Source organism: Oreochromis aureus, linkage group 5, assembly GCF_013358895.1.
Source record: "Oreochromis aureus strain Israel breed Guangdong linkage group 5, ZZ_aureus, whole genome shotgun sequence".
In the NCBI taxonomy this organism is placed as follows: domain Eukaryota; kingdom Metazoa; phylum Chordata; class Actinopteri; order Cichliformes; family Cichlidae; genus Oreochromis; species Oreochromis aureus.
In genome coordinates, this window is record NC_052946.1 from 10,995,460 (window position 1) to 11,021,627 (window position 26,168).

Genomic DNA, 26,168 nt, shown 5'->3' on the forward strand with positions numbered 1-26,168 from the left:
CGTTGTACTTATATGACTTAACTAAACCTAACAACCGTAATCACGATAAGGGCGGTAGTTATCAGCTAGTCAGCCCAGGTGTTCCGCATCCACCGCGTTTACATAAAGAGCGGTTTGGCGTCAGATGACTAATCACAAACAAAGAGAGATCTAGAACTGCATATTTAACACAAGGAGCAAAACTGTGACGTTAGACGAGCATGAAGAATTAAATAAATAAATAAATGAATAAATAAAATAAAATTCAATAAAAGCGACAAAAGCCAAGAGGAAAGTTGACAAAATCCCCCACTTTGTAATCAATACAATTACATTAAGGGACAACTAGAACTGACTCAATAAAACCATTACATTATTTAATTGCTTGAATTTATTATTTTGCGTGTAATTTTCACCTTTTTATTTATTTCTTCTTATTTCTGAATTAGAAAAACAATTCAGTCCTGAAGTACAGATTATTTATTCGGGTTTCAGGACAATGAGTCTCAACATTAAAACCACGGACAAGGTGTCGAGGTGATCTATTAGGCAAAGTACAACAAATTATAGCCTCTCAGCACTATTTGTATTAAAGAAGAGAGAGAGAGTCACTGGATCACTGCTTAAATTAATGAATTCAAACAAAACAAAACAAAACACCTAACTAACAACGAATTTGGCGCTGCATAGCAGACACCAGATGTGTGCTTGAGATGGATTTTCCTATGCAGAGGGCACTGTACATGACTCATGATGTCACATAAACTCAAGAGGGCTCCAAATCAACTACAAACATTTTAAATCTTAAAAGCCTATAGTGTTTAAGCCTTTAGGTTCACTTTGAAATTGTTGAATTAACAAACATGTTTCTTAATTTAAGCCACTTTTCCCATTGGAGCTATACATCCAGTTCCACTGAATGTTTAGTGTCTTATAACTAAAAGGTTCATAATTTGACACAATTGTTCCTTACTTAATTTACCAAACCTAGTTATTGATTAACCTGATTTTTAATTCGCTCTCATTGTACAATTGCCTTTTTTCAAAGCTACAGAAAGATAGCCCACAGCGAAAGGGAGACTGAAGCAAATTTTATTGCCACATAATTTTCTTCTGGGTTTTCCCTCTTTTTCATAGGTTACATTTTATTTCAGTTGCTCGAAAGTGGGCACATTTACTAAACCAAACCTTTACTCCCAAAAGTATTGATATAACTTTTTCTATTCCTCATATTTCAAAACTAAATATTTGTTACATTTATTTGAGTGAGGTTACCTTTCATTTTACGTTTAAAACATCTTACTTCCTCGGCTGCAGGCTATATACATAGTACTTTACTTATGATTTCCCTTAGCTTAATAACCATCTGCCACTTTCCTACTTTTGTATATCTGTACAGTATTTCATCTAAATCATGTCATATAAAAAAAATCAGAAATTAAAAGGGCACCTTAACTCATATGGGCTGCCCATAGACATACAGTATGCTTGCATGCAGCCTGTTGCTTTGCTGCCACACAGTGTTTACCTTTCGGTTTGCATTTTCTTGAGCGCTGGAGCCAAAGCGTCATCAACCTGCGACTACGCACTCAAAGGAACAAGCGCCACACTTCTAGCGTTTTCAGCGTTACGACATTACATCCAGAGTAGAAGGAAATTAGTGGTATGTATATCCCTGTAGGTATGAGAAGGTTTCAGTGACCGTGAAATGTTTAATTATGGTTGTTTAAAATTGTCACCAAACATGAAAATTTGTTATTTTTTTCAACTCGGGAGGCACAGTGGTTTGTCAAGAGTTGCTTAGCTAATGTTAGCGAGCTCAGTTTTTTCAAACGTATTTATTTTCACAAACAGAAAGGTGTCATAATAGTGGCTTATAGGTTCAGCTCTACTTTAAATATCACTCGAAGTTAAATAACCATTTATCCTTTTATTAACGAGCCTGGTAGCGTGATTTAGTTAGCAGCGGCAAGTGATGTAGCTAGCATTTCCTTTAGCTGTCATGCTAAGTTTCAGTTATCCAGATGTGTGACTTAGTTACATCCTCAATAAAATAATAACAACGGTAACTTGAGTGCAGTTATATATCGCTTGTAAGCAAAACTAATTTATTGTACTTGAATGGATGTCGTAATGTGTGCTATCCGGTGTTTCACACATGCAGTATTCACTTGTTTTCATCACCTGCTCAGTGGTTCATGGTATTGTTTGATGCACTGACAACTTTTGGCAGTTAGCGTGTTGTTTTATATAAAAGCACTGTCTCTCTTTGTTCTCTCAGGGGTTGCTGACGTTAGTGCACTATGAGTTTGTTTGGAACAAGCTCGGGGTTTGGGACTGGAGGGACCGGGGTGTTTGGAAGCACGACTACAGACAGCCACAATCCCATGAAGGTAAAGCGGCCTACAAGAGCACAACAAAAGTGTTGGACCACAACTCTTAATCTTTGAATTGAGGTGTTTAGTGCCATTCCATAGGTACAAAATATAACAGCTAGCCATTACAAACATTTTTGAAAGACTGAGTTGTTCTAAAATACTCACTGTATTCAAGTACTGACTTGCAAGAAGTTAAACTTCTTGCCTTCTAGATATTACACGCTCAACTGTAAGTGATATTGTTGCAAAGTGGAAGCAGTTAGAAACTACTGGCAACTCAGCCAGGCCAGGTAAAGTTACAGAGTGAAGTTGCCGAGTGCTGAGGTACATAGTGGGTAAAAGTAGCCAATGATTTGCTGACCCACTTACTGCAGATGTCTTTTGACATTAACATCAACACAAAAACTGTGCATCAAGAGCTTCACGGTATGGTTTCCATAGCTGACGAGCTAACATCTTTTGGATTAACATGAATGGCGACTGCAACCCAGTCCCTCTCACCTAACATCAATCTTTAAACTCACAAATGCTCTTCTGCAGTTGCACCCCAAATTTTGTTGAAAGCCTTCACAGAAAAACAGAATATGTTACAGCTGCCTAGGGGAACCAACTCCATGTTAATGAGTGGGATCTCATAAAAGCTGCTCTAGCTAAAATGTATAGGTGGCCCAATAGTTTTGTCAATATGTTGTATGACATGAACTTTATTAAATGTTAAAAGGACTCGTTTAAAACTCTGTCCTCATTTTGTCACTGGTCCTCATGCTTCTTTATTGTTTTTTTGTCTTGCCTTATAGGATGTCGAAGTGACTTCACCTCCAGATGACAGCATCAGCTGCCTGGCTTTCAGCCCACCCACAATGCCTGGAAACTTCCTCATTGGAGGATCCTGGGCTAATGATGTGAGTAATTTATTCACTCGCATTTATTGCCTATGGTGGAGTGAGTAAATGAAAGATTATTACTATAGTTTTATTAGTACTAATCGCTGAATCATGTTGCCTAGTCCTTATATAATGTGTAATTAGCATATTTTAAAAAGAGTGACACATAATGTATGAGCAGGATGTGAAATTCAACATTGTTCAATAAAGGCACTATGCCTAATATACACACTTCAATATTTGTTTATACTGGCCTGAAAAAGTCTAAATAATGGGTATAATGATGGTAGTTACCAACTGTCTGTTAAGCCCAGCGTTGTGCTTATTTTAAAACTCACTTCTGCAGTTATTTCTAATGTGATGGCCAAACATCAGAGCTCTGAAAATCTAAAGTGGGTAGATTTAGACGCAAAAGGTTTCTGTCCTGTAACCTAATAAGGGAGATGTGGAAATCACCTTAATTTTTATTTGTTTTTGTTTTGTTTTTTGGATTAAACCTGTATCTTTTGAGTGTGTTCTGTGTCCTTGTAGCTGCAGTTCCAGCAGTGTAAGAGTAAAACAGCAGATTAGAATTGTCGCTTTGTCTTTCACATTCCAGTAGCAATGTGATGCACAGTTTGCACTGCTGTAAATTTAAAGCAGGGCTTCATTGCTTAACAGCTCGCACGTATAAAATGTATTCAACCAGCAGAGTCTCTATATAACAATTAAAAATTGCTGTAAATAAAAGAATTGGTGAGAACAAAGTACTTCAAGCAGATTTTAAACAAGAATGCTGAGCATAACCTGTTCCCAACCAGGTTTTGTGCTCATCATAAGTTATCTCAGTGATTTAGCCATGTAAAAAGAGAGCCACGTGTAATGACACAAAGTCTGACTTTAAGCTCGACGTAGCACACTTACCCATTAATGCTGGTTCATAGTATATCCCTCTGCTCTCTTCTGCTCTTTCTTTTTCCTCTTTGAGACTTCTATATACACTGTGCATATTTAACTTTTTGAAAATCTTAACAGTGGTTTATCGTCTGACTTTTAGGTCCGATGTTGGGAGGTGCAGGACAATGGACAGACTGTTCCCAAAGCCCAACAGATGCACACAGGTCCAGTGCTGGATGCCTGCTGGAGTGATGTAGGTTTCATCTTTAAAATGTAATCTTTGCAGTAGATGCTGTCTGGTTGTAGAGTAATTTATGATCTGCTTTTCTTTTTTTCTGACCAGGATGGAAGCAAAGTCTTCACAGCTTCCTGTGACAAGACAGCCAAGATGTGGGATCTCAACAGCAATCAAGCCATCCAGATTGCACAGGTTGGAACAGAAACCCAGAACAACTGTGTGGACATGAATGAAGCAGAATCATGTTACATTTCTCATTATTTCTCTCCATAGCACGATGGCCCAATTAAAGCAATCCACTGGATCAAGGCCCCAAACTACAGCTGTATCATGACTGGCAGTTGGGATAAAACACTGAAGGTAAAAGCAGCATCTTTTAATGCTTGGCAACTTGTGCATTCAGTTTTTGCTTTCATGGAATATCTGTAGGCATTAAAACATGACCAAGAGTTTTTACTATGACTAATGGATTCATTAGTTTGAGTGCAAAAAAATGAACAATAGTTTGAAAAAATATGGGACATGTTTTTTGCAATGGCTTATTTTTCATTGTAATTAATGGCAAGTGAACAGTAGAAATTCGTGTGACGGATAGTTAGCCACCTAGCCTTCACACATTGGTTTGTGAGTTTCTGTTTTAAAGCTTCAATTTTTAGCATTTAGGTGACATCCATCACTGTAATACACACACATGCCAAGTAGTAATATACAAATAAAATAATAGAATTCCCTAATCAAAATACAAGTGTCTATAGTTAACTGCATTATAAGCCATCATTTAAATAAGATAATATTCCGCAAACACAGTGTGGTCATCCAGTTCAGTCATTTAACATTACTGAGATGAAGCCTAGAAGACCACTTGGTTACATCTGTCTGTATCAGAATCCACCTTTCATTAAAACCGGCCAATTTAATCTAATGCAGGTTTTGTGTGATATTAGGTGTAAACGGAGCTTAAATGTTTCTGTTTTTATCCTGGCTGACTCATTTTAGCTTTTGGGGTCACCCTGAAGTGACCCTTTAACCAACCACATGTCTCATTAAGCATATACACACCTGTGGAGTGATTCCAAATAATTGAATTTGCTGAAGTTTATTCAAAGACACAGATGTTGAATGATGTTTGAGAAAATGTTTAATTATAAACAACACTTAGAAAAATGAGAGCTTTTTCTATTTGCCTCTTTAGTTCTGGGATACTCGATCTCCCAATCCTATGATGTCACTGCAGATGCCTGAGAGATGCTACTGTGCAGATGTTGTAAGTGATTTATGAGTATGACAAATTCTGATGCTCACAGAATAGACTGATTATTGATTGACTTTATCTTTTATGTTTAATGTGCCCTGTGTAGGTGTACCCCATGGCAGTGGTTGCCACAGCTGAGAGAGGCCTGATAGTGTACCAACTAGAGAACCAGCCCTCTGAGTTTCGCAGAATAGACTCTCCTCTCAAACATCAGGTGATTTTTTTTTTGTCTTTTCCAAATATATGTATATCTTATGCCACTCACTCTTGTAATTTTATACACTGCTAAGATTCATTTTTAATCGGTGCTATAAGCATGTCAAGATATTGGCATTACTGCTCTTTAACCAATGTGACATCCTTGCAGCATCGCTGTGTGGCCATATTCAAGGACAAGCAGAACAAGCCTACGGGTTTTGCACTGGGAAGCATTGAAGGCCGAGTGGCAATCCACTATATCAATCCTCCAAACCCGTGAGTGACTAATACAATCCACTGCTCGAATTCAAGTGTGCTTCTTTCTTTCTTTCTTTCTTTCTTTCTTTCTTTCTTTCTTTCTTTCTTTCTAAATTATTGTTCTGGTTCTATAATTGAAACTGAAATATGAATCATTTGTTTTTGACTCAGAGCCAAAGATAACTTCACCTTCAAGTGCCACAGGTCCAATGGAACCAACACAACCACTCCACAGGACATCTATGCAGTAAGTTGGTCTTAATTCTGGCCCAGTGCCAGCATTGTAGAAAAATATATTTAAATGAAGCTCTGATTTATTGTAAACATTCTTCTTGTTAAAGGAGAAACATGGGATTCATTTTAGTAATGATATACTCTTGGTTAAACCAACTAAGATTTGTGTAAATTGGTGCAGTTTTTATGTTTGCTTTGTTTTCCATTTTGCACAAGTACGGGAGATTAAAATGTGGAATTTGTCTGCATTTCACAGAGTTAAACTTTGTAATTACAACATGCTAAATATAATAAATTGAATAAATTCACCTAAGTTCAACAGCAGGAGTGAGATCAATACAAAATTAAAAGATACAGTACAACCTGTCTACATATAGTACAACTAAAATCATTGCACAGTCCTCCCTTTTCTAATAGATCTTAATAATCAAGGTTTAAAAATGATGATGAAAGAACTGCAGTGTAATTTAAAATATTACATTTTATTATCTCCAATCGTTAGTGTTTTAATTAATGCTTTCTTTAGTCTTAATGTGGCTATGACTGATATCTCCATGATTTGAGCTTTTAAATACAGTCATTATTATATAATTGCCTAATTATCTGTTGAATAATGGCACAATTTTCTCTTGTTTTTTTTTTTAATTTTTTTATTTGGATCTGTAATATCTGTTAAATGAATCTCTTTCATTTTTATTTGTGTATAATTGTTCTTCCTATTTTATGTTTTCTCCCACCAGGTGAATGCCATCGCCTTCCATCCTGTCCATGGCACTCTGGCTACCGTGGGCTCAGACGGACGCTTCAGCTTCTGGGACAAAGATGCCCGCACAAAGTTGAAGACCTCAGAGCAGCTCGACCAGCCCATCACAGCTTGCTGCTTCAACCAAAATGGCAACATCTTTGCGTATGCTTCTAGTTACGACTGGTCCAAGGTATGCGATAATAAATCATTACAGTTGTTGGGTCAGTACTCTTGTTAGCAAAGCTTGCCTTTTCACTCTGACTTCTACTTGTCATCATTCAGGGCCATGAGTACTACAACCCCCAGAAAAAGAACTACATCTTCCTGAGGAATGCCGCTGAGGAGCTGAAGCCTCGGAACAAGAAATGGTGAGAGAAGGGCAGTTAATGTCTATAAACCTGGAGACCGTGGTCACTGGACACGGCTGCCCTGTTTCCTCAGTTCTCCTCTGACTCTCACAGTGGCCTTTCAAGGGCATGCATGGATGTGTGAAGTAAGGATACTGATACGATTCAGATCTCAGCATCGTCATGTACTGCTTTAAGTAGCTTGTACAGACCATAAGTGAAGTTTTGCTGAAGGCTTGTGTGGTTTCTGCTGTGATAATGTATTGAAGCAGATTTTGCACCTGTACAATCAAAAATGGACAGGATGAGGCCTGCTTGTTATTTTAGAGCACTGAGTTTGAAAGTCTTTAGACTTTGCAGTGTAATCCTCAGCACAAAAAAATGTATTTAAAGACAGATTTCATTAATTTATTAAATTATTGAGAGATTTATTAAATTATGGGCAGTGAAAAAGTAATTTTTATAAATGGATTCATCAAATGTTTACATTAACTATGAATTGTAAATGTTGATTTATGCCTGATGAGTAGTGATGCATTTCTCTGCTGTATGGTGATGTATTTCTTGACTGTTATGTGCAAAAAGGAGCAAATTTTCAGAAATAAACAAAAAAAGACAAAAAAGAAACCTCAGAATGTTCCCTGTCACTGACTGCTCCCTCCTGTCTCCAGATTCATCGTGCCAAGTCGCATCTTTTGTGAGGAAATTCGGACGACCTGCTGCTTTAGTGTGTGTGTATACGCTCGAGAAAGACTCCTTCCTTACGACAAACACCTGGACCAATGCCGTTGGGCTGTGTACTGTGCATGGACCAATCAGAAGGGCCTACCCATCCTGGCGTTGATGACAGCTGCATGACAGTCGGTCTTAGAGGGAGAGGGCTTTATTTGGCATTCATCTGGATGTTATGGTTAATTTTTTTTTTTATATGTCCAGCTTTTCTTTTTGTTTTTTACAGCTCTTCATTTTCTTGCGATTTGCTGTTACCCATGGTTTAGCTTCATTAATGAAACTCGAAACTGTACAAATAAATATGTGTAAACACTTAGATTTGAACATGTTTATTCCAGCCTGAGGGAGAGCCCAGCTATTTTGCTGTCTCGATTGTTGAGAATTTGGGGAACTGTACGCTGCGTCTAAAAACATCACCTCTGTCTCTAATACTTCAGCTGTTTATTTCTCTGTAGGTGTTGGGAATTAATCATTAAGTTAAAGATAAATTGAACATCTGGCTCACGGTGTCTCCTCCTCTCTGCCTGTGTTAATCCAAGCTAACCAGCAGGTGGAGCATTTTGCCCTGTATGGTTTTAATTCCAGCTGTTACCTATAGAAAAGGCCAGGGAGCTTAAGCAGGACAAATGACATCAAAGTTAAACAGTGGGGTTTTTGACTGAGGCACAAAGCTGGAAAAGGGAGGGATTTATCAAGAGGATATGAACGCGGTAGCAAGAGCAGCTACAAAGGGCATGTGAGAAAAGTGAAGCAGTTCATAGGGGAGAAGGTGTGAATTAAATACCTTTTTTATTGAGGTCATTAGAGTATCACCTCACTGTCAGCCTGACCCTTGGTACTTAGCATTGGAACTCCAAGGCACTGAGGGTAGGAACATGTGCTGCTTCAACAGTTCACCAGCTCACCTCGACTTTCATGAGGTGATGCTTGTGACACTTCTCTGGCTCCTGGTTCCTCAACAGTTCACCCACTGCACCAACAGAAAGTCCTCCAAGTCAAATAAAATGATTAGCTGGAACTCCAAGGCAAAATGGCAAGTTAAACGTATTGTATGAGGCCTGACCTGTTGCTTTCAGCACTTACAGCTGTATTGAAGGCATCGCTGTGTCTGTTATTAGCAGTGCATACAGAATGCAACATCTGGCAAGCACTTTGAATACAGTTTTACACTTGCCCCAATAATTTCTCAATATGCTATCAAAAAATATGGCTTAACCAGTCTGCTAACGGAATGCCCAATCATGTAAAGTTATTGGAATCATGGCATTGCAAGACTATATATGGTAATATTATTAGGTGCTATTCCAGCCTTTTGAGGTGTAAAAAAGTTTAGTTTTCATGAGACCGAAGTACTTTCTATGTGCTGTAGATGAGTGACTGTTTTATGTCGACTATATGATAAACATGGAAATCAGGAGCTTATCATGACCATGTAAGGCTCCAGAGTTTGTGTATGTGAGCTTAGCTGCTGTTTCAGCGGCCCCTTTTTTTCAGGAGCACTGACAGTTTAATCATTAGCAACTCTTTAACTTTTGCTATCTGCTCAGGTTATGGCTGCTACCTCACGATTCCAAAGTCAAACGAGAATAAAATAAGCACTGTAGACTGCAGCTTTTAAACTCTGGGTTAGGTGTTTTAGGAAAGAAGCTGAATCCTTTACTTCCTCGTTACAGAACCATGTGGCAGGGCCGTGCTTTCTACCGTAGTGTGCGGCTTTTTCTTTGTGTTTGTAAAAGACAAAAGCAGGTGCAGCACAGCGACGGGGAAGGATGGGGGGGAACCAATAGGAGTGGGCGCTGCCAAGGCCGACACCTAGGCTGTACGCCGATTGGCTGGCAGCTGAAGGGGGCGTGGCCCTGATAACCGCACTATAAATGGTCCCAGCACGGTTCCTCTCAGCAGCGAAGCAGCAGGCAGCCTCGACGTGAGTTCACGCGGACTGAGTCGTGGATATCATCAGGTTGCTGCAACTTTGAAAAAAAAACTAAAAAGAGTGGGAGAAACTCGAGTAAAACATAGCGAGACTGGGCTTGGTTTCTCTGATGCTGGGACTCTGTTAACTCCTCTAAGTCTTCCGCGTGCCAAGTACCGGTCTCCGGCTGATCCAATGCTTCTTCATCAGTATATGAACGGAGCCCTGGACGTCATGCATCCCACAGCGCTTCAGAAAGACACTACTTTTACCAAGATCTTTGTCGGCGGGCTGCCGTACCACACAAACGATGCCTCACTCAGAAAATACTTTGAGGCCTTTGGGGACATTGATGAGGCTGTGGTGATAACGGACCGACAGACCGGCAAATCCCGGGGATACGGCTTCGTAAGTAGAAGCAAAACTTTCACTATCATCCGCTCGCTTTCACGACATTTAGCGCAATCAAACCGCATCATCTATCACCTAAATTCTGTTTGTGTCTTCATAACAGCGATCTTTTTGTTTGCTGCTGTCTCTCTGAGTTTTCTGACTCCGCATAATACCGCATGCAGTCATTCAAATACATGTCAAATGCACCCCTACCACAACCCCTAACACGCGCGCGCGCGCGCACACACACACACACACACACACACACACACACACACACACACACACACACACACACACACACACACACACACACACACACACACACACTAAGGCTTAACCGCACAATTGCACAGCAGCATCTCCGTTTTTGCCTGGCTGGCTGTTATTTTAGCTTAATGAGGATGAGGGCTCACACAAGATGATGGATAACTAAGAAGATTATATTTCAACATATGTCTGATGCCCCCCCCCCCAAAAAAAAAACAAACCCCAAAACCCACCCAATCAAGTCTCCCCCACCTCATTCACTCCTGAACAGCCCTGGCTTATGGCTCTTGGAAGTGTGTGTGTGTGTGTGTGGACAGCCTGCACTTCTTGCTGGCTTTATATGGTTATTTTGGAGCAGTGGGGAGGCTGACTTTGTACACCCTGCCCTCCATTGTCAAGGACCGGAGCACATGATTTACATCACATCTTGGCTGCTGAGAGAAATTCCAGCATCAGTAAATTTGGCTTTATCCCATTCCCCACATTTATGTTAAGTTTCCCTTTGATCGCATCAGTCTGCAAGCTGAACTTGTTGACTTGTGCTTAAACCTGCTGTTTATGAGGTCATCGCATTGTGTTGAGTGGAACTGTGTTTGGCCATAGTTGATTTACGCTGTGTTAGTGAGAAGTGTCAAAGAACCCCTGCAATGCCCAGTGTAAAACTACATTAAGAGGTGACTTGTCTTGTTCTCGCAAGACAAAGACCTGCACTCTTTCTGACACAAAGAACAGAAGCGCATAAGAAATGCAAATATTTACTAGAACTTGGAAAGCTGCATCAGCCTTAATAACGACCTCTCGGGCCAAAGAAGGAATGGAAAACGGTTATGTGTTCATGTTTACCTCTAACGGCACAATTGTAAGACAATTGCTCTCTTGTGTTTACACATCAGCCTTCTAACTGAGAAGAAAGCTCGTCCTGTGAGTCTAGCTGGTATCGAGCGGCTTCGCGAGGAGGCTGGTGTTTCAGGTTAGACAGGCTCAGGGTGATATGGGTGCTGCCGAGGATGATACACAGTGACGCGATGAGCAATTTATGCTCAGTTATACTTTTTTGTGTGTGTGTGGCATGAGGCAACCTGCTCACTCTATTTTTCTGAGGGTTTCAGTTGGAGCAGAGGTAGCTGGCAGCAGGGCAGGGGAGTTGCCCAAAGCTGAGTACACCTTTTTTTTTTTTTTTTTTTTTTTTTTTTTTCCTAAACACACTTCAGAGGTGGATTAGTAGAACCCCCCACAGCAAGGCTCTTCAGTGTAAACACGGCCTCGTTCCTTCCTGTGTGTTCACAACACAGGCCCTGAAGTGGGCTTTGTTCCAGATCCTTCCACGATGAAGAGGCTTTTTTTTTTTTTTTTTTTTTTTAAATAATGGTCCACTTAAACAATACAATCTGTGGCCTACATTCGCTGGTCGTTTCTCACACAGAGGTGACTCTGTGTTGGCAGAACATGGCAATCAAAACAGAAGGCCTCGTCTAATGCCAGGAGGGAGAGAGGAGGGGGGGTGGACTAATACCAATCTCCTTATTTTGGCCCTAATTGGATAAGCTCCTTGTTGCTCTCCCCAGATCCATATTTCAGCAGCTCTGCCCATGGCTGTGTGGCAGCTGAGTGGCCGGCTACTGCTGTTGTGGGCAGTTTTCAAAGATTATCATTGTGCTTTGTTTGTAGTTTCCCCTTCTTGAGAGAAACGGGATCATAACAGAAGAAAGCTTGTAGGGGTGGGGGGGAAGGGGCTTTTGTGATAAGACCAAAACCTGTTTGTTTTTTAATTTTTAAAGCGCATTTGGTTTTGTTTTGATTTGTCAGACCAAAGCCATGAAGCTATTTGTAACATGACATAGTAGTTTAAATCTTTTTTCTTTTTTTTTTTGCCCTCTGACTGTGCCACCAGGTGACTATGACAGATCGAGGAGCAGCAGAGAGGGCCTGCAAGGATCCCAACCCCATCATTGATGGCAGGAAGGCCAACGTCAACCTGGCTTACCTGGGTGCCAAGCCTCGTAGCTTACAGACCGGTAAGATGAGGTTTATTTCAAGACTTGTTGCAAGGAAATGCAAGAAAACAGAAGTTATCAGTATCCATAAAACTGAAAGCGGGTGTGAGGTTCAAACTCCCATTAGAACTCCAGATTGCTTGACAGAAATGAGGTCACCATCATCAAAAGATTATTTAATACTTGTTTGAGTTCTTGGGAAGGCTTAGACCTCATCTTTACAAACTGATTAGCTAAAACACCCCACCCACCCCCCCACCCCCGAGGGCTGAAGACTACAATTAACTGTGCAACATGTGTTCTTAGCTTGCCACTATTTACGGGCCGAACGACACCCAGTTTCCCAAGTGCATACATGTTGGGTACTGTTGCTTGCCGCACATTTGAAATTGTTGTTCTGTGGCAGGATCGAAACAGGCTCTGCCTCTGTCTCCCCATGCCCTCTGTGTATTGTTCTCTAGCCCTCCTCTGTAAATGCAGATGTGTGTCTGACAGCCAGCCTCCTCTCTTGCAGGCATATCCATTGGAGTGCAGCCCATCCACCCAGCGCTCATCCAGAGGCAGTATGGGTAAGTGAGAGGGAGTGGGCGCTCGCTTAGCTGTGTTCGCTCGCATCACGCTCTGCGCAACGCCGCTAGGCTACCATTTCTTTGACAAACAGGGCCTCTGGGAAGCACACGTCAGTTTCTGTGTCCACATGCAACTCCACAAGTAGCCTATTAGCATATTTGAGTTTTGTAGGGCCGGGAGATGATTCGCATATCTGTGGTAATAGAAGTGCATTCCAGAGGTGAATGTGTGACTCACTTGTTAACTTCTGGCAGGAGCCTGTTGACTCGTGTACCTGCCTGACCGGGCTCTGTCACTGAGAAGACTTTCTCCAAGTGGCTTTGTTGTAGAAACAGCCTGGATAGCGTCTAGGAGCCACGGTCTGCTGGGCAGCTAATGAGCATTTCACTAGAGTAATGACACCCCCCCACCCTCCTACTCTAACCGACAGCTCTCAGATATCATCCTTAAAGCTACACCACTGCAAAACACTCAGCTGTCTGGAGGAAAATGCAAGAAACACAGGGACAGGTTTTGAAATAAATTGCTTATATATTAGAAAAAACAGTTCTTCCATGGTTTAGTCTTAAAAAGATGCTAAATGCTAAATTGTAAGCCCATCATTAACTAGCCTGATGCTTAGTTTTTTATTGTTAGGACTTTGTGGTGGTTTGAGAGTGATTTATCACAACTGTGTATGTGGTTTTGGTTTTGTTTGGGGGTTCTTTTTTTTATTATTGTTTTTGTTTGTTTTTTTTACTTTTACTGGGTTTTATGAGCATTAACTACATATTTATGCTTTTAGATTTTGCTTTGTGGCTTTGGTTGGAGTTTGCTTCAGTTGTGATTGAACTCTTCTATAAAAAGGAACAAGGGCAACCATGAATTAGTAAAAAGCAATGCGGATTAATATAGAAAAGTAATTTGTAAGTTGCTGCCCTATAAGGTATATGTGAGCTTCATGGAAATCCCAGGACAGTCCACAGGGACAATGACAGAGTAGGAAATATTTTAGTGGTTATTGACAGTGAAGCCAAAAGACTTGGGACTCTTATGAGGAGTACTTAGGAGCCATACAGCCTTCTGAAAGATATCAGAAATTCTAAATTATACATTTAGGATTCCCATAGGGGGGGGATGTCCGTTCATGTTCCAAGACCTTAAGAGGGCACAGAAAAGTCCCTTCCAAGCCCATGGTCCTACTGCACAAAGCGCATGGATGGTACCAGACCCTGAGAGTTTGCCATATGCAGTGCCGGTTTGAGGCATGTATCTGACAGGTGCTGGTTCATATTACAGTCTTTACACCCCCCTTAATCTCCCATGAACGCCACCCCAGAGACGTGGAAAGGCACACAGAGCACCTGTCCTCCTGAGTTTCTTCTGTATGGCAGGATGGATACACCCAGGCTTCCCTAAGATGTAGAGTGTACAAGTGGCTTTTCTTTCAGCCCTCTCAACCCCCCCTCACTTGACAACATATGGCATGAGGAGGACATGATCTGAAGTAGGATTTTTCTACAGTACTCAGAGCGTCTCAGTGGCGGTGGCGTGCCGGTTAGGGCTTGCTGCTCTGGATGTGTGTATAGCTGTGGTCAGCAGATGTGGTGGAGTGTGAGGGCCTGAGGAGGTCACTGAGGCCAGGGACATTGTTTTGATGGCGAGGAGATGAGTTGTCAGCGTGCTTGCTTCTCGTGCATCACGCAATTTATATGTATATTCTTTAGCATTTTTTTTTTTTTTTTAAACTTGCATTTCTCCCCCTACAGTGTTGCAACTGCCAGGGTGTCAAAAGGAGATATTGAAAACTGACACCTCTGTTAGACTGTGGGGGGGGTATGGGAAGCCTGGTGTTGTAGGCTTAATGCTTTAATGAGACTGTGCCTGCCTTGGAAACTCACCTCTACAGGTGTCAAACAAAACACTTTTTTTTTTTTTTTTTTTTTTTTTTTTTTTTTTTTCTTCGTCTGTCTGACTTCAAAGAACAACAGGTTCCTTTTAACAAAGAGTGGAGGAATATCAAGCCTTCTTCAAAGTATTGTAAATGGGTTGTTATTTCCTCGCCCCATCCAGTCCTGTCTGTTTCCCCACTTTGTGTTGTGGTGAGTCACGCACTGAAACTTCACTTGTGTTATGTTGAAATATTTAGCTGCTCGGTGTGTGACGCGAGCGCAGGATTTTTTCCCATTAGATCGTTATGCGGCCTTCATTAATGACAGAGTTCAGCTGCTTATATTAGTAATGTTTACGGGCATCAAATGGTTTCTTGTAAGCTTGTCTCTCTGGTGTCTCAGCCTGCCATTCTCAGTGTCACTATGTGAGGCGCACACAGACTGGCCGTCAGCACAAAACCAGCTGACCTATAATCTTCGGGCCGTCATCAACATTCCCCTGCGCCCCCCCTCCCGCCGGGAAAAAAAAGTCCACTTGGCATCTGTGGCCTTGTCCCTAACTTGCCTTGGTACCTCCTCCTTCTTCTTCTTCTTCTTCTTCTTCTTCTTCTTCTTCTTCTTCTTCTTCTTCTTCTTCTTCTTCTTCTTCTTCTTCTTCTTCTTCTTCTTCTTCTTCTTCTTCTTCTTCTTCTTCTTCTTCTTCTTCTTCTTCTTCTTCTTCTTCTTCTTCTTCTTCTTCTTCTTCTTCTTCTTCTTCTTCTTCTTCTTCTTCTCCTTCTTCTTCTTCTTCTTCTTCTTCTTCTTCTTCTTCTTCTTCTTCTTCTTCTTCTTCTTCTTCTTCTTCTTCTTCTTCTTCTTCTTCTTCTTCTTCTTCTTCTTCTTCTTCTTCTTCTTCTTCTTTCTTCTCTTCTCTCTCACTGTCTTCTTCTATCTTCTTCATTCCTCTTCACTTCTTCTTCTTCGAAAGATCTAATTCTTCTTCTTCTCTTCTTCTTCTTCTCATTTTCTGATGTTCTATCCATTTCACAGACACGAAAGATCTAATTCAGGACTGCTTTGTCTCTCATTTTTGGATTTCTCTTTACCTACACAAGGTCACTTGCCTGAGGCCAAAATCTGCCTCAGAACATGCGAACTCATTATACACAAAGCGAGTGAAAGCGCATACATATGCCCCGCAGCATTAATGTATGGCCATCTTTGAAAGCTGTGTGCAGAGTGAATGCCTCTTTGAGTAGCTCAAAAGCATTGCGAGTGAAGTTGTAGATTGTGCTCACGGGTGGGGGTTGCCCTCATTTGCTTATGCTTACTTGTTAAAAGCCACTGTTTTGTTTTTTGCTCAGACCACTTGCATTAGGACTCATTTCCCCTTCACTTGTCAGATGACTCATTTGTTGTTTGAATACAATAAAAGTTTTATGGAGTTTGAATTTTCCATTTGAGATGATACCTGAAAAATGCTTCTTTTTCCCCCCCTTCTTTCTTCCCTGCATCTATTTAACCACACAATAGGACGTTAATGTTACTGCTGACAATAATCACTCTTATGCCATGGTTGCTTCCTGCTGCCAGCTGACCAGTGCGCCAGCAGAGGATGAGAGGATGCCCACAGTACTCGGACTAGTCCCGAGAAGGGATATGGCAGAAAATATCTACCCACCCGCCCCTCCTCCCTCCCTCAGCCAGCCTCTCTCCAAGGTGCCAGTGATGGCTTGAGAGTGAAGTGCCGTGTGCTGTGATGGACTGGAGTGCCTTTTTATCTTTACCCTTCTGTGTGATATGAAGTGAAGAGGTTATCCTCATTTGTACTGTGACTCTTTCCCTATTATGGCATGGTTTGGGGTTTGCAGTGGCAACGGGTGTGTGTTGGTGGGTGGATAAATGGGGAGGGTAGAGGTATTAGGTAGGGGTGTGTGTGTGTGTGTGTGTAAATGAGTGTATTGAGACTGTGATGAAATCCCTATCCTGCATGCTTAAGTTTTTGTTTGTTTTGTTTGTTTGTTTTTTGTTGCTTGATAGCTGTGTTTTAATACTAACCTTCATCTAATGGACTGAATCTGTATGAGAGGGGAAAACAATAAGACTGAAACTTGAAAACAGTCCATGAGAGGAAGATTTTATTCAGCACTGAGATACAGCTGAAGAGTGTAAGTCAATGTGACATGTTGTTGTTGCTATCTTGCCTTTGTCTGCGGATACACCCCCCCCCAATCCCCACCCTGCCCACCGCACGACTGTAGGATCTGGGGTCAAGGCTCTCACAATAGTCAGTTATATCACCATGTATATGAAAGAGGGGGGCTCTTTTGCTTGCTGCCATCACTAATCCCTTTATACAACAAACTCCAAAGATGTATTTGAAATCCTGAGTAAAAATAGACTAATCTAAAACCCTCTCCACTTCCATTTCTTTTGTGGATAAAGTGGCAAAGCAAAGACTGTACAGTCCCCAGACCCCACAGCTCTAATCAGCTACATCTGAGAGTCTGCCCTTGTGGCCTGGCAGAGCCTCGCACCCAACCCTGATGAGCTCCCCTGCCACCATAATCCCCCTCCCCTCCCCAGCTAACATGTTCACCTGTTGTAGTGAGATTTTCAAACCAAGCCAGAACAAGAGCAACTGCAACTTCTGCCCTCCCTCCATGCACTTCCCTGTTTTTGTGTGTGTGTGAGTGACTGTGTTCAGTAAGTGAAGTGCAGCAGCTGTTAAAACACTCTGCTGATGCCTGAGCTTGAAAACCTGCCAGTAACGGCTGACTCTATCCATTCACCCCCTCCCTCCCTCCCCCGTCCTTCCAGGAGGGCCTATCCAACAGGTTCTGTAGCTTTTACTAACTGACACTGACGGAGGGTTGAGTCTGCCTCCCTCACCTTTTCTCTTTCGTGTAATTATCTGTAATATCCTTAATAACAGTGGATTTCTGTGTGAGTTCTCAAAGTGGAACACTAGAGTGTATATTTCCAACATGCTCGCCCTCTGGTCGCAGTGTAAACAATGGAGCCAGGCGTTGGATTTCTCTTCTTGTTTTAAGTCCTCTGGTCTAACCCCTCTAACCCCCCCCTTTGTGTCTGTGTGCAGGTTGGCCCAGCCTTACATCTACCCGCAAGCATATGTGCAGCCCAGCCTGGTGCTGCCCACTCAGGTTTCTACTTCTGTCAGCACCAGCCCGTACCTGGACTACAGCGCAGCCTACACCCAGTACGCCCAGGCTGCCTTTGAGCAGCAGTACCCGTACGCCGCCTCCCCCGCTGGCTTCTTGGGCTACAGCTACACTGCCAGCCCCACAGCCACTGTTGGGCCTTCCACCGCCACCACAGCCCCACCTACCGTACACCCCACTCTCCCTTCTGCCACTGGCCCTGGTGCAGCGTTCCTGCATTACGCCCCACAGCAGCACATCCAGCCAGACCGTATGCAGTGAGCAGGGTGAGGAGCAGAGGAAGGGGTGCGGGAGGAAGAGGAGGAGATGGAGGTGGAGTGGTTGCAAGCCTTTGGACAGAGGATATTGAAAAATGCCCTACAGGGTGATCCTGCTGTTGCCAGCAGTAGCTTTCAGGAAAAGGGTGGGACTATTGCACTATATGATCAGGATGAGCTTTTGGCTCATTGGTTAAAGGGTAAAAGGGGTGGGAGGACTAAGGTTCAGGTTGAGAAGCTGAGCAGTATATGTGGCTGCTTCCGAGAGCTTCCAGAAGCTGACACTTCTTTTCTTTCTTTCTTTTTTTTTTTTGCTTTCTTTTTTTTAATTATTATTGTTATTGTTATTATTATTATTATTTTTATCCTTCTTTATTATTGTATTAATGTCCTTTTCCATGTTTTATTTCTGTGCTATTATTATCAATGTTCGCATGTTTCTCTGCTCAATCAGTGGAAGTTGTATATGTCCATGGTACATATTGATGTTTTGAGAGCTGTCGGGGACATGTTAAACCCCTGTTACCTCCAGATTCCCGTGGATCTGGGGTGGATATGAAGGGCAATGCTGCTTTAGGACACTGGGGGAACAGTCAGAGATGAGGGTGTACGGTGGTGATTGGGGAGCCTATCCCGGTGCTATACACAGTAAGGCAGAGCACTGGCCCATGAACAAACCTCCAGCGTTCAGCACCAACAAGAGATTTCACCTCAAGAGGGAACAGAAAGTTTCAGTATAAGACTGTCGGAGCTCCATTGTCCCGAGATGATGGCAGGACTACACACTTATTTTATTTGAAGAGGCCTTAATTTAGAAACAACAGCAACTTCCTTTTTGAAACTTAAGTGCCCCTCCCACACCAGAGAACCAAGTGCAGAGAGTTCCTTGAAACTGACCTGACTGTTTCCAGCAGTCACATTTATCTGACTTGGGTCTTGATAATTTCAGATGGATGTAGATAATCACAAGCAGTATGTGGCCGTACGGGGACCAGGAGCTTTGTATATCGATGTTTAAAGGTAGCTGACACTGAGCTCAAACACCAGTGTTGTTTCTTCTTTTGTCACTGAGATTGTCAAACTGTTGCTCTCAAAAAGGACATTCATGTACAGCATTTTAATGTTGTCTGTCATTAAGTACATTTACAATATTTATATGTAGGTATTTATAAGAGGTACTAAGTTAAAATAGCTTTTTTGTTTTGTTATTATGACTACAGTCACGGCACTGATGTCATTTAACTTGCAGAGACACAGCTGCACCCCGTCAGTGGATTTGTCAGCTGGCTCATTGATGCCCATTCATATTTTCTGGAAATGCTCTAGATTTTTTTTTTTTTTTTTTTTCTCCAATAAGAATGTCTTTTACAGTTCCTTCAAAGAAGCCATACCAAAAAATAAAATAATTTGTACTTAAAATATGCCTCCTCTTCTCTTCTGTCTTTATTATTAATGTGAAGTGTCAACGATAAAAGCCAAAGAGCAAATTTATGTCATTGCATTTGTAACAAAATACACATCCTGCTGTGATCACACTTTAAAAACCCTGTGAAGTGGCAGGGTTCAGTCGTGTGTGTGTGTGTTAGTGTTATCAGGGCAATGAGTGCTGTCAGGTCTTGCATATGAGTGTTGGGGGTGGGGAAGAGCAGGAGGCCCAGACTTTTATCAAGCAACAACACCACCTTCTCAGCAGAGCTGGGTGTTCCCTTGGACAGTGCACTTTGCTTTCGTTCCCTTGCTGAGAGTTTAGTATAAAACTTAAATAAAAGGTGTTTGTCAGAAAGTGCTTTGAGGCCCATTATGCTGAGCTGCAAGTAACGTTTTTTTGTTTTTGTTTTTGTTTTTTTCCTGTCTCTGCTAAACAAGGCTGCCTAGCACTGTCTCCCAGCAGCATTTTTTTCCCTGTTTGTGCTTACATCAGCTTCTTTAGGGGATGTGTCACTTCTAAAACCCCGCTAAGCCCGGGAAAACAAAACGCAGGCAGGGTTGTAAGAAACAAAAAAACATCATTTTGTTCTCAACCTCAATTTTATCCATGCAACAATGATTTACAATATCATCCTGAGTTCAAGGGATGTTTTTCAGGTGCTATTGTTTTTCATTGAAATCCATTTACACCTTATTCATGCTAGAGCTGTTGCACTTGGACATGTTTACCTTCAAGTCGTTTTTGTATGAGTTTTATTGCATGTAATTATTTGCATACTTCTCTCTCGTGGTTAGGCTTTCTTTTCAAAAGATACACCAAGTTTCTTTTAAATAATGCAGTGTAGTGTCATTCTTCCACCTTCTAAAATGAAATAAAAACAACTGTAACTGTAGTAGGCTGACTGAGGCTGTAAAGAACTGCTAACATGACTTAACGATGCTAACTCAGCGCTGTTAAAATTTAACCCAAGCAAGAATCACAGAGCCACACAAAGTGTTGTACTCTGTGTACCAAAACGGCCTTCAAGGCCACTCTAAGCTAAAAGGGAATCAATCCCTACAGACATCTGTGTAACAACAGCATTAAAATCCATGTTTAACCTGTTATAAAAAGTGTTGGTCTTGTCATAACACCTGTATAATGGCTCAATGAAGCATGGCTGCTTTGATTGACAGGTGTGCTGATAATGCTGTAGCCGGTCACTGCTAGGCCTCAAGTTTGGTGGTGCAGCCTGTTCAAGAAGCTTCAGTTTTGATGAGTAGTAGGTGTAGTATTTTATTAGCATCAACTAGCTGGTATGGAGTGGGTTGCATACATACAGTTCATAGATGCAGTTTGCTGAGCACTTACCCTAGCATGTCACCCTCGCATCCAAATATGGTTAATTATTATAAAGCCAAAACTCGAATGAGGAAAGGTTTAAAATGCAGATACCAGAAATCATGGGTAACATTTAAGTGGTTACAGCTATCACTTTTTAAAAATGGTTAAAAAGCAGGATTTAAAACGTTTTTGTGGTCTATGACAAATTTCACACTACATTACAACTCTATGAGAGCTGAGCTTGTCTTATAACTCATTGTTCTAAATATGTTCTGTAACATAGCCTATGGTCGCATCTTACGAGCCAAGCTTGCTAGCATTAGCTGATAACTTAGCACTCCACCTTAGTGTCCAAAAATATGGTCACATATGGCTCTAAAACACAACAAAAAAAAATCAAAGATGGTAATGGTCACAACGCAAAGCGGTGGTGGTGGCATCATAATAACCATTTCCATCTTGCTATTCTGCACTTTGTGTTTTAACAGTATTCATCACCTTAGCTTTGCAAGTTAGCATAATAACATTTCAGTTAGCATCAGAGGATGAGCATTTTGTTTTTCACAACAGTGGAGCAACGGTGCTGTCAGGGACTAGAGCATATTTCTCCCACACTGGCTCCCTGTTATATCCAGAATTAAATTTAAAATCCTTCTCATGCAAAGTCTTGAATAATCAGGATCTATTTTGCCTTAAATACCTCATATTAGCACTTAGACTGCTGGGGGCTTCCTTATCACTCACCTCTTTTTACTTTCTATGTGTTTATACACCACTTTGCATTTAATCATTACTTATGATTATTTTCTGGCTATTTTCCACAGTATGTATTTTGTCCCGTCTTCCTCCCATCATCCTCAACCGGCCACAGCAGATGTCCGACCCTCCCTGAGCCTGTTTCTGCTGGAGGTTTCTTCCTGATAAAAGACAGTTTTTCCTTCCCACTCTCACCAAGTGGTTACTCATAGGGGGTCATCTGATTGTTGGGGTTTTTCTCCCTATTATACTTGGGCCTTTACCTTATAATATAAAGCATCTTGAAGCAACTGTTAGTGTAATTTGGTGCTTTATTAAAGAATTAAAGTGAATTGATAGCAAAATAAGTCTGTGTTCAGGAATTGTGTTAAAATGAACTGCCAGAGTAAGAAGCCATGCAATGTGTTAGGACACACTGCAGATGATTCCAACACACAGAACAAGTTGCAGTTTTTATAGCTGCAACATGTCAGAGATTTTTAAACACTTGTGTTCAGCAGAATTATTATATCTGCTGTTGCTGTGTTTACTGGTTGCGACTGTAGTGGGGCAGCTCTGGTCGCACTCGTTTCTCTTTACTTCACTTTGTCACTATTAATCTTTCACTATCTCACCCCCCTCCTTCTGGTTCCGTGTTTGTGAACTCGCTCACACATTTGTTTACTCAACTTTTCTGCTTGTCTTTTGTACTTTCCCCCCCTCTCCTAACACCTCCCCGTCTACCCCACTTCAGTGCTAGCAGTTCTGTTTCTCCTCACATGCCGTTTTCCCCTTTTTTTCTCGCCCCTGTTTTCTCTCTCTGCCTTTCTCCTCGTCTGTTCTCATCCTTGCTTATCTTTTTCTCCTCGTCACATTCTTCTTTTGAATTACATGGCAGGAACAGAGCCTGGTGTCAGCTTGACGAACGAGGTCACGGAGGTCCAGCAGACCTCGTTATGCTGAGTCACCACGATGCCTCTCTGTCTGTCTCTCTTTCACATGCACATACAAAAAAAGGTTCAGTCAAATCTCACTCTCCACTTGCTTCTCGCTCTGCTGTGCCACTCTGACGTCAAGTGATTCCTCAGAAGAGTCATGAAAACAGTCCTATCTTATCGTACCCCAGCCCAACTTTAATCACAAACTGCTCGCAACACCATGACTCTCAAATTAGCCCAAATTAGATGCCCATATAAAACAAGAACCTTTCTAGTTGCTCCACAAGCATCACTCCTCTATGTGCATACAATAAAAATATCAATGGAAGGTGTAACAGCATGATTACTTGCACCTTGTTAAAGAAAGGTAAGTATTGTATTTTATTTAGAAACTATATGACAAGTGTGAGAATCAGGCAGCTAATGTTTCATAGAGAGTCATAAATTACCCATTTTATGAGCGTGTTATTTAATATTTGGGATATGACCACGAATGAGTATCTGACTGTCTATAGAGCCTCCTATGCCTTGATGCTCGTCAGACCGCAGCCCCGATGGGCCCGTCTGAGCCTGGGGAGTGTTGGTGCAATGGCGTCTGATAGGTTTCAGCTACTATATTTACCCACCCTCTCATAAGAAAATACCAGACCCAAGAAACCCATCACATGTTGTCTCCTGTGGCCTTTTCCCACATCAACAACACATTGAGATAACATGGACAGGTCTGGAGAGAGTCAGGTTTAAATTAGAAGCAGAGACAGTCAGTAGGTCAGTGAGGGGTGGGGGACGAGTGATCGGTATTAAAGCAGTAAAAGGCCAATCAACAGAACAAATGTCTTAAACTGGAGAAGTGGAAAAACATCTCTGGACACTAACTTGTTTAAGCAGGGTGTACTGACATTGTTTGTGTTGCACCCAAAACGACAGACACACTAACTGTAACCAAGGGGAACAGAAGCTCATGACAACAGAATCCGATTGAGTGGATGAAGAATTTCCAGTTGGGACACCCGTGCTGTGCTTCAGCTGTATTTGAAGGTGACATTGTCAGAGCACAGTGCATAAAAGATCGCTTATCTCGGTAATGTGCTGGAGGTTGTTTTGTTTTTTAACCCAGTTTGCAATAGAAGAAGTGTGAAAGAAAACTACATGTATGATGCATGAAAACAAAACAAACAGAAACCAGGAAATGAAAAGCATTTCAACTGATTGAAAAGTTGCCAGTAACCTCAAATTGTTCAGATAATTAAGGAAGCATTCAGCCTGCTGAACCTGTAAGACTGCACACATAGCAGAGATTTAAAGCAATAGACTTCTATCTTCTAGATATAACAATGTTTTCTTCACACTTTAAAACGAATATTTGGAACTATAGCTGAACAGCAGTCAGTGTTATACATACATATTGTAACTAAATCCCAAGTTGAGAAGAATCAGCGATCTGAAGTTTACATAAGCTTGGAAATAGTGTTCATACTCTATTTCACTGTACTTAAGTGATGATACCTGGATAGTGTAAGGTGGTGGGAAGTATGGTAATCTTTGAAAGTCAACAGTGTTTCTGGAAAGTGACTTGGAAAGTGTGCACATGGGGGCCGTGGTGTCTGTGGCTGATAAAGGCTGAGACATTTGTGGCTCAGTGTGAGTTTTCAGGGCTCTGGCAGAAAGTAGTGCTTATCCAACAGCAGGCCTGCGTCCTATCAGCTGCTGTTAGACGGCCGTACACGCCACTCTCACACCTGCTGATTCTTCTGGCACTTCCACAGAGGTCGGTGATAACGAGATGAGCCACACGAGATGGCCTTATGCAGGAGTCAAGCTTGTGCTGAAACTTCTTAAAGTCAAACAGGAGTAAATGATGAGGCAGAAAAAGACATACAGATGGAAACAGCATGGTCCCCCGTTGAAGGGAATTGATTACATTCATGTCATAGTGCTGTGCTGTGCAATCATGAACATGTGGATTGCAGTTTATTACCCTGCATGCATGTGTGTGTGTGTGTGTGTGTCTCCTCCTAGTAGTTGTTGCCCTCACTCGCGCTGTCTCCCCTCAGTTCTCAGGCCTGTAATGTGATCTGAGTGTGTCTTACTCAAGAAAGGGCCAAGGGGATACCCATCAGAGCCGATCTGCAATCACAAGCTCAGGCACCCCCCCACTCTGCTCTCCCCCTCAACAACAACCACCCCCCGCCCACCCTCAGCACATCTCACAACGCGAAGCAAGGGGCTGAGGCACCACAGACGCTTCTAGCCTCACATCCCGTGTCCATTTCACACCACGCCAAACCACCAGTCTATAGCAGCGCTGGCATGCACACTCAGGTTTTCACTCCCACTGAATGAGGAGCATGCTTTGCAGAGAGTGCCTGTTTGTTCTGTTCCTTTCTGCATGTGAGCACCTAATGTAGCATGGGTAACACCCTTCACATGGTGAGAGAGAGAGAGAGAGAGCAGCGGAGCCGAGTGCCAGAAGACAAGAGAGGAGGTGAACGGGCAAGAAATACTTAAAGTGCTGTGATGGCAATGCGGTAACAAGATCTGGTCATCACGCCACAAAATAACTACTTGTTTGCTGCATATGTGTGTGCATATATGTATATGTTTGTAATATGTTTAGCCCCTAGACGGGTAGGGCTGGTGGGGGCGAGTGGAGGTGGGGGTGTTGGTTGTGTGCCATATTTCCTTATCTCTGGTCAACATGCTTGTGCTAAGGGAGCAGCGCCTCCACCTCGACCTCAAACCCAGCCTGCCGCTGTTGGAGGGCAGAAAAGGGAAGGGAGAGTAAGAAAGAGAAGGGGGTTGAGGTTCTCTACAGCAGGAGCAGCAAATAAAGAGAGAGACAGACAGAGAGAGAGGCCCAGCACCTGACAGCTACTGACAGCTGAGCTTCCTCTCTCAGTGGGGCTTTCATGACCACAAACTGACACACTCTTTCCCTCACACACACACACACACACACACACACACACACACACACACACACACACACACACACACACACACACAAAACACAATGATCGATCCACTTTAGCTTTAGACTGTCAGACTGTGCTTCTGACTCGTGTGTGTGTGTGTGTAGAGGAGGAGCTCTTATATAACAAGTGTGTGACTGTATGAATGCAATGTTTTTCTGTGCTTGCCTTTCTGCGTCTCAGCTCAGATGGTCCCTATGTCTGTAGGTTTAAAGTGTGTCC

The 26,168-nt window shown here is 42.1% G+C and overlaps 2 protein-coding genes across 3 annotated transcripts; both read left to right on the forward strand.

Moving 5' to 3' along the window:
• The first annotated feature begins 1,499 nt into the window (after nucleotides 1-1,499).
• rae1 (ribonucleic acid export 1) lies at nucleotides 1,500-8,439 on the forward strand. Of its 2 annotated transcripts, XM_031748589.2 has the most exons (13): nucleotides 1,500-1,642; nucleotides 2,261-2,372; nucleotides 3,155-3,259; nucleotides 4,278-4,370; nucleotides 4,461-4,547; nucleotides 4,629-4,715; nucleotides 5,548-5,619; nucleotides 5,714-5,821; nucleotides 5,975-6,081; nucleotides 6,235-6,310; nucleotides 7,038-7,232; nucleotides 7,325-7,410; nucleotides 8,061-8,439. In XM_031748589.2, coding segments are annotated over exons 2-13 (1,107 nt in total). In that variant the 5' UTR covers nucleotides 1,500-1,642; nucleotides 2,261-2,282; the 3' UTR covers nucleotides 8,062-8,439. The 2 variants fall into 2 exon arrangements, with proteins under 2 accessions (XP_031604449.1, XP_031604448.1); XM_031748588.2 differs by lacking the exon at nucleotides 8,061-8,439 and having other exon boundaries at nucleotides 7,325-7,414.
• A 1,553-nt stretch (nucleotides 8,440-9,992) lies between these two features.
• LOC116327099 (RNA-binding protein 38-like) lies at nucleotides 9,993-19,896 on the forward strand. Its single transcript, XM_031748576.2, has 4 exons — nucleotides 9,993-10,441; nucleotides 12,588-12,711; nucleotides 13,205-13,259; nucleotides 18,211-19,896. Exons 1-4 carry the CDS (start codon nucleotides 10,229-10,231, stop codon nucleotides 18,551-18,553), a joined length of 735 nt encoding a protein of 244 aa, XP_031604436.1. The 5' UTR covers nucleotides 9,993-10,228; the 3' UTR covers nucleotides 18,554-19,896.
• The last annotated feature ends 6,272 nt before the right edge of the window (nucleotides 19,897-26,168 follow it).

What these genes read in the sequence shown, in the direction of transcription:
- LOC116327099 (XM_031748576.2), top strand. Translation starts at nt 10,229, where the DNA reads ATGCTTCTTCATCAGTATATGAACGGAGCCCTGGACGTCATGCATCCC. An exon ending in GCCTCGTAGCTTACAGACCG is followed by an intron (nt 12,712 to 13,204) that starts GTAAGATGAGGT and finishes CCTCTCTTGCAG; the next exon opens with GCATATCCATTGGAGTGCAG. An exon ending in CTCATCCAGAGGCAGTATGG is followed by an intron (nt 13,260 to 18,210) that starts GTAAGTGAGAGG and finishes GTCTGTGTGCAG; the next exon opens with GTTGGCCCAGCCTTACATCT.
- rae1 (XM_031748588.2), top strand. Translation starts at nt 2,283, where the DNA reads ATGAGTTTGTTTGGAACAAGCTCGGGGTTTGGGACTGGAGGGACCGGG. An exon ending in AAGCCATCCAGATTGCACAG is followed by an intron (nt 4,548 to 4,628) that starts GTTGGAACAGAA and finishes TTCTCTCCATAG; the next exon opens with CACGATGGCCCAATTAAAGC. An exon ending in CTAGTTACGACTGGTCCAAG is followed by an intron (nt 7,233 to 7,324) that starts GTATGCGATAAT and finishes GTCATCATTCAG; the next exon opens with GGCCATGAGTACTACAACCC.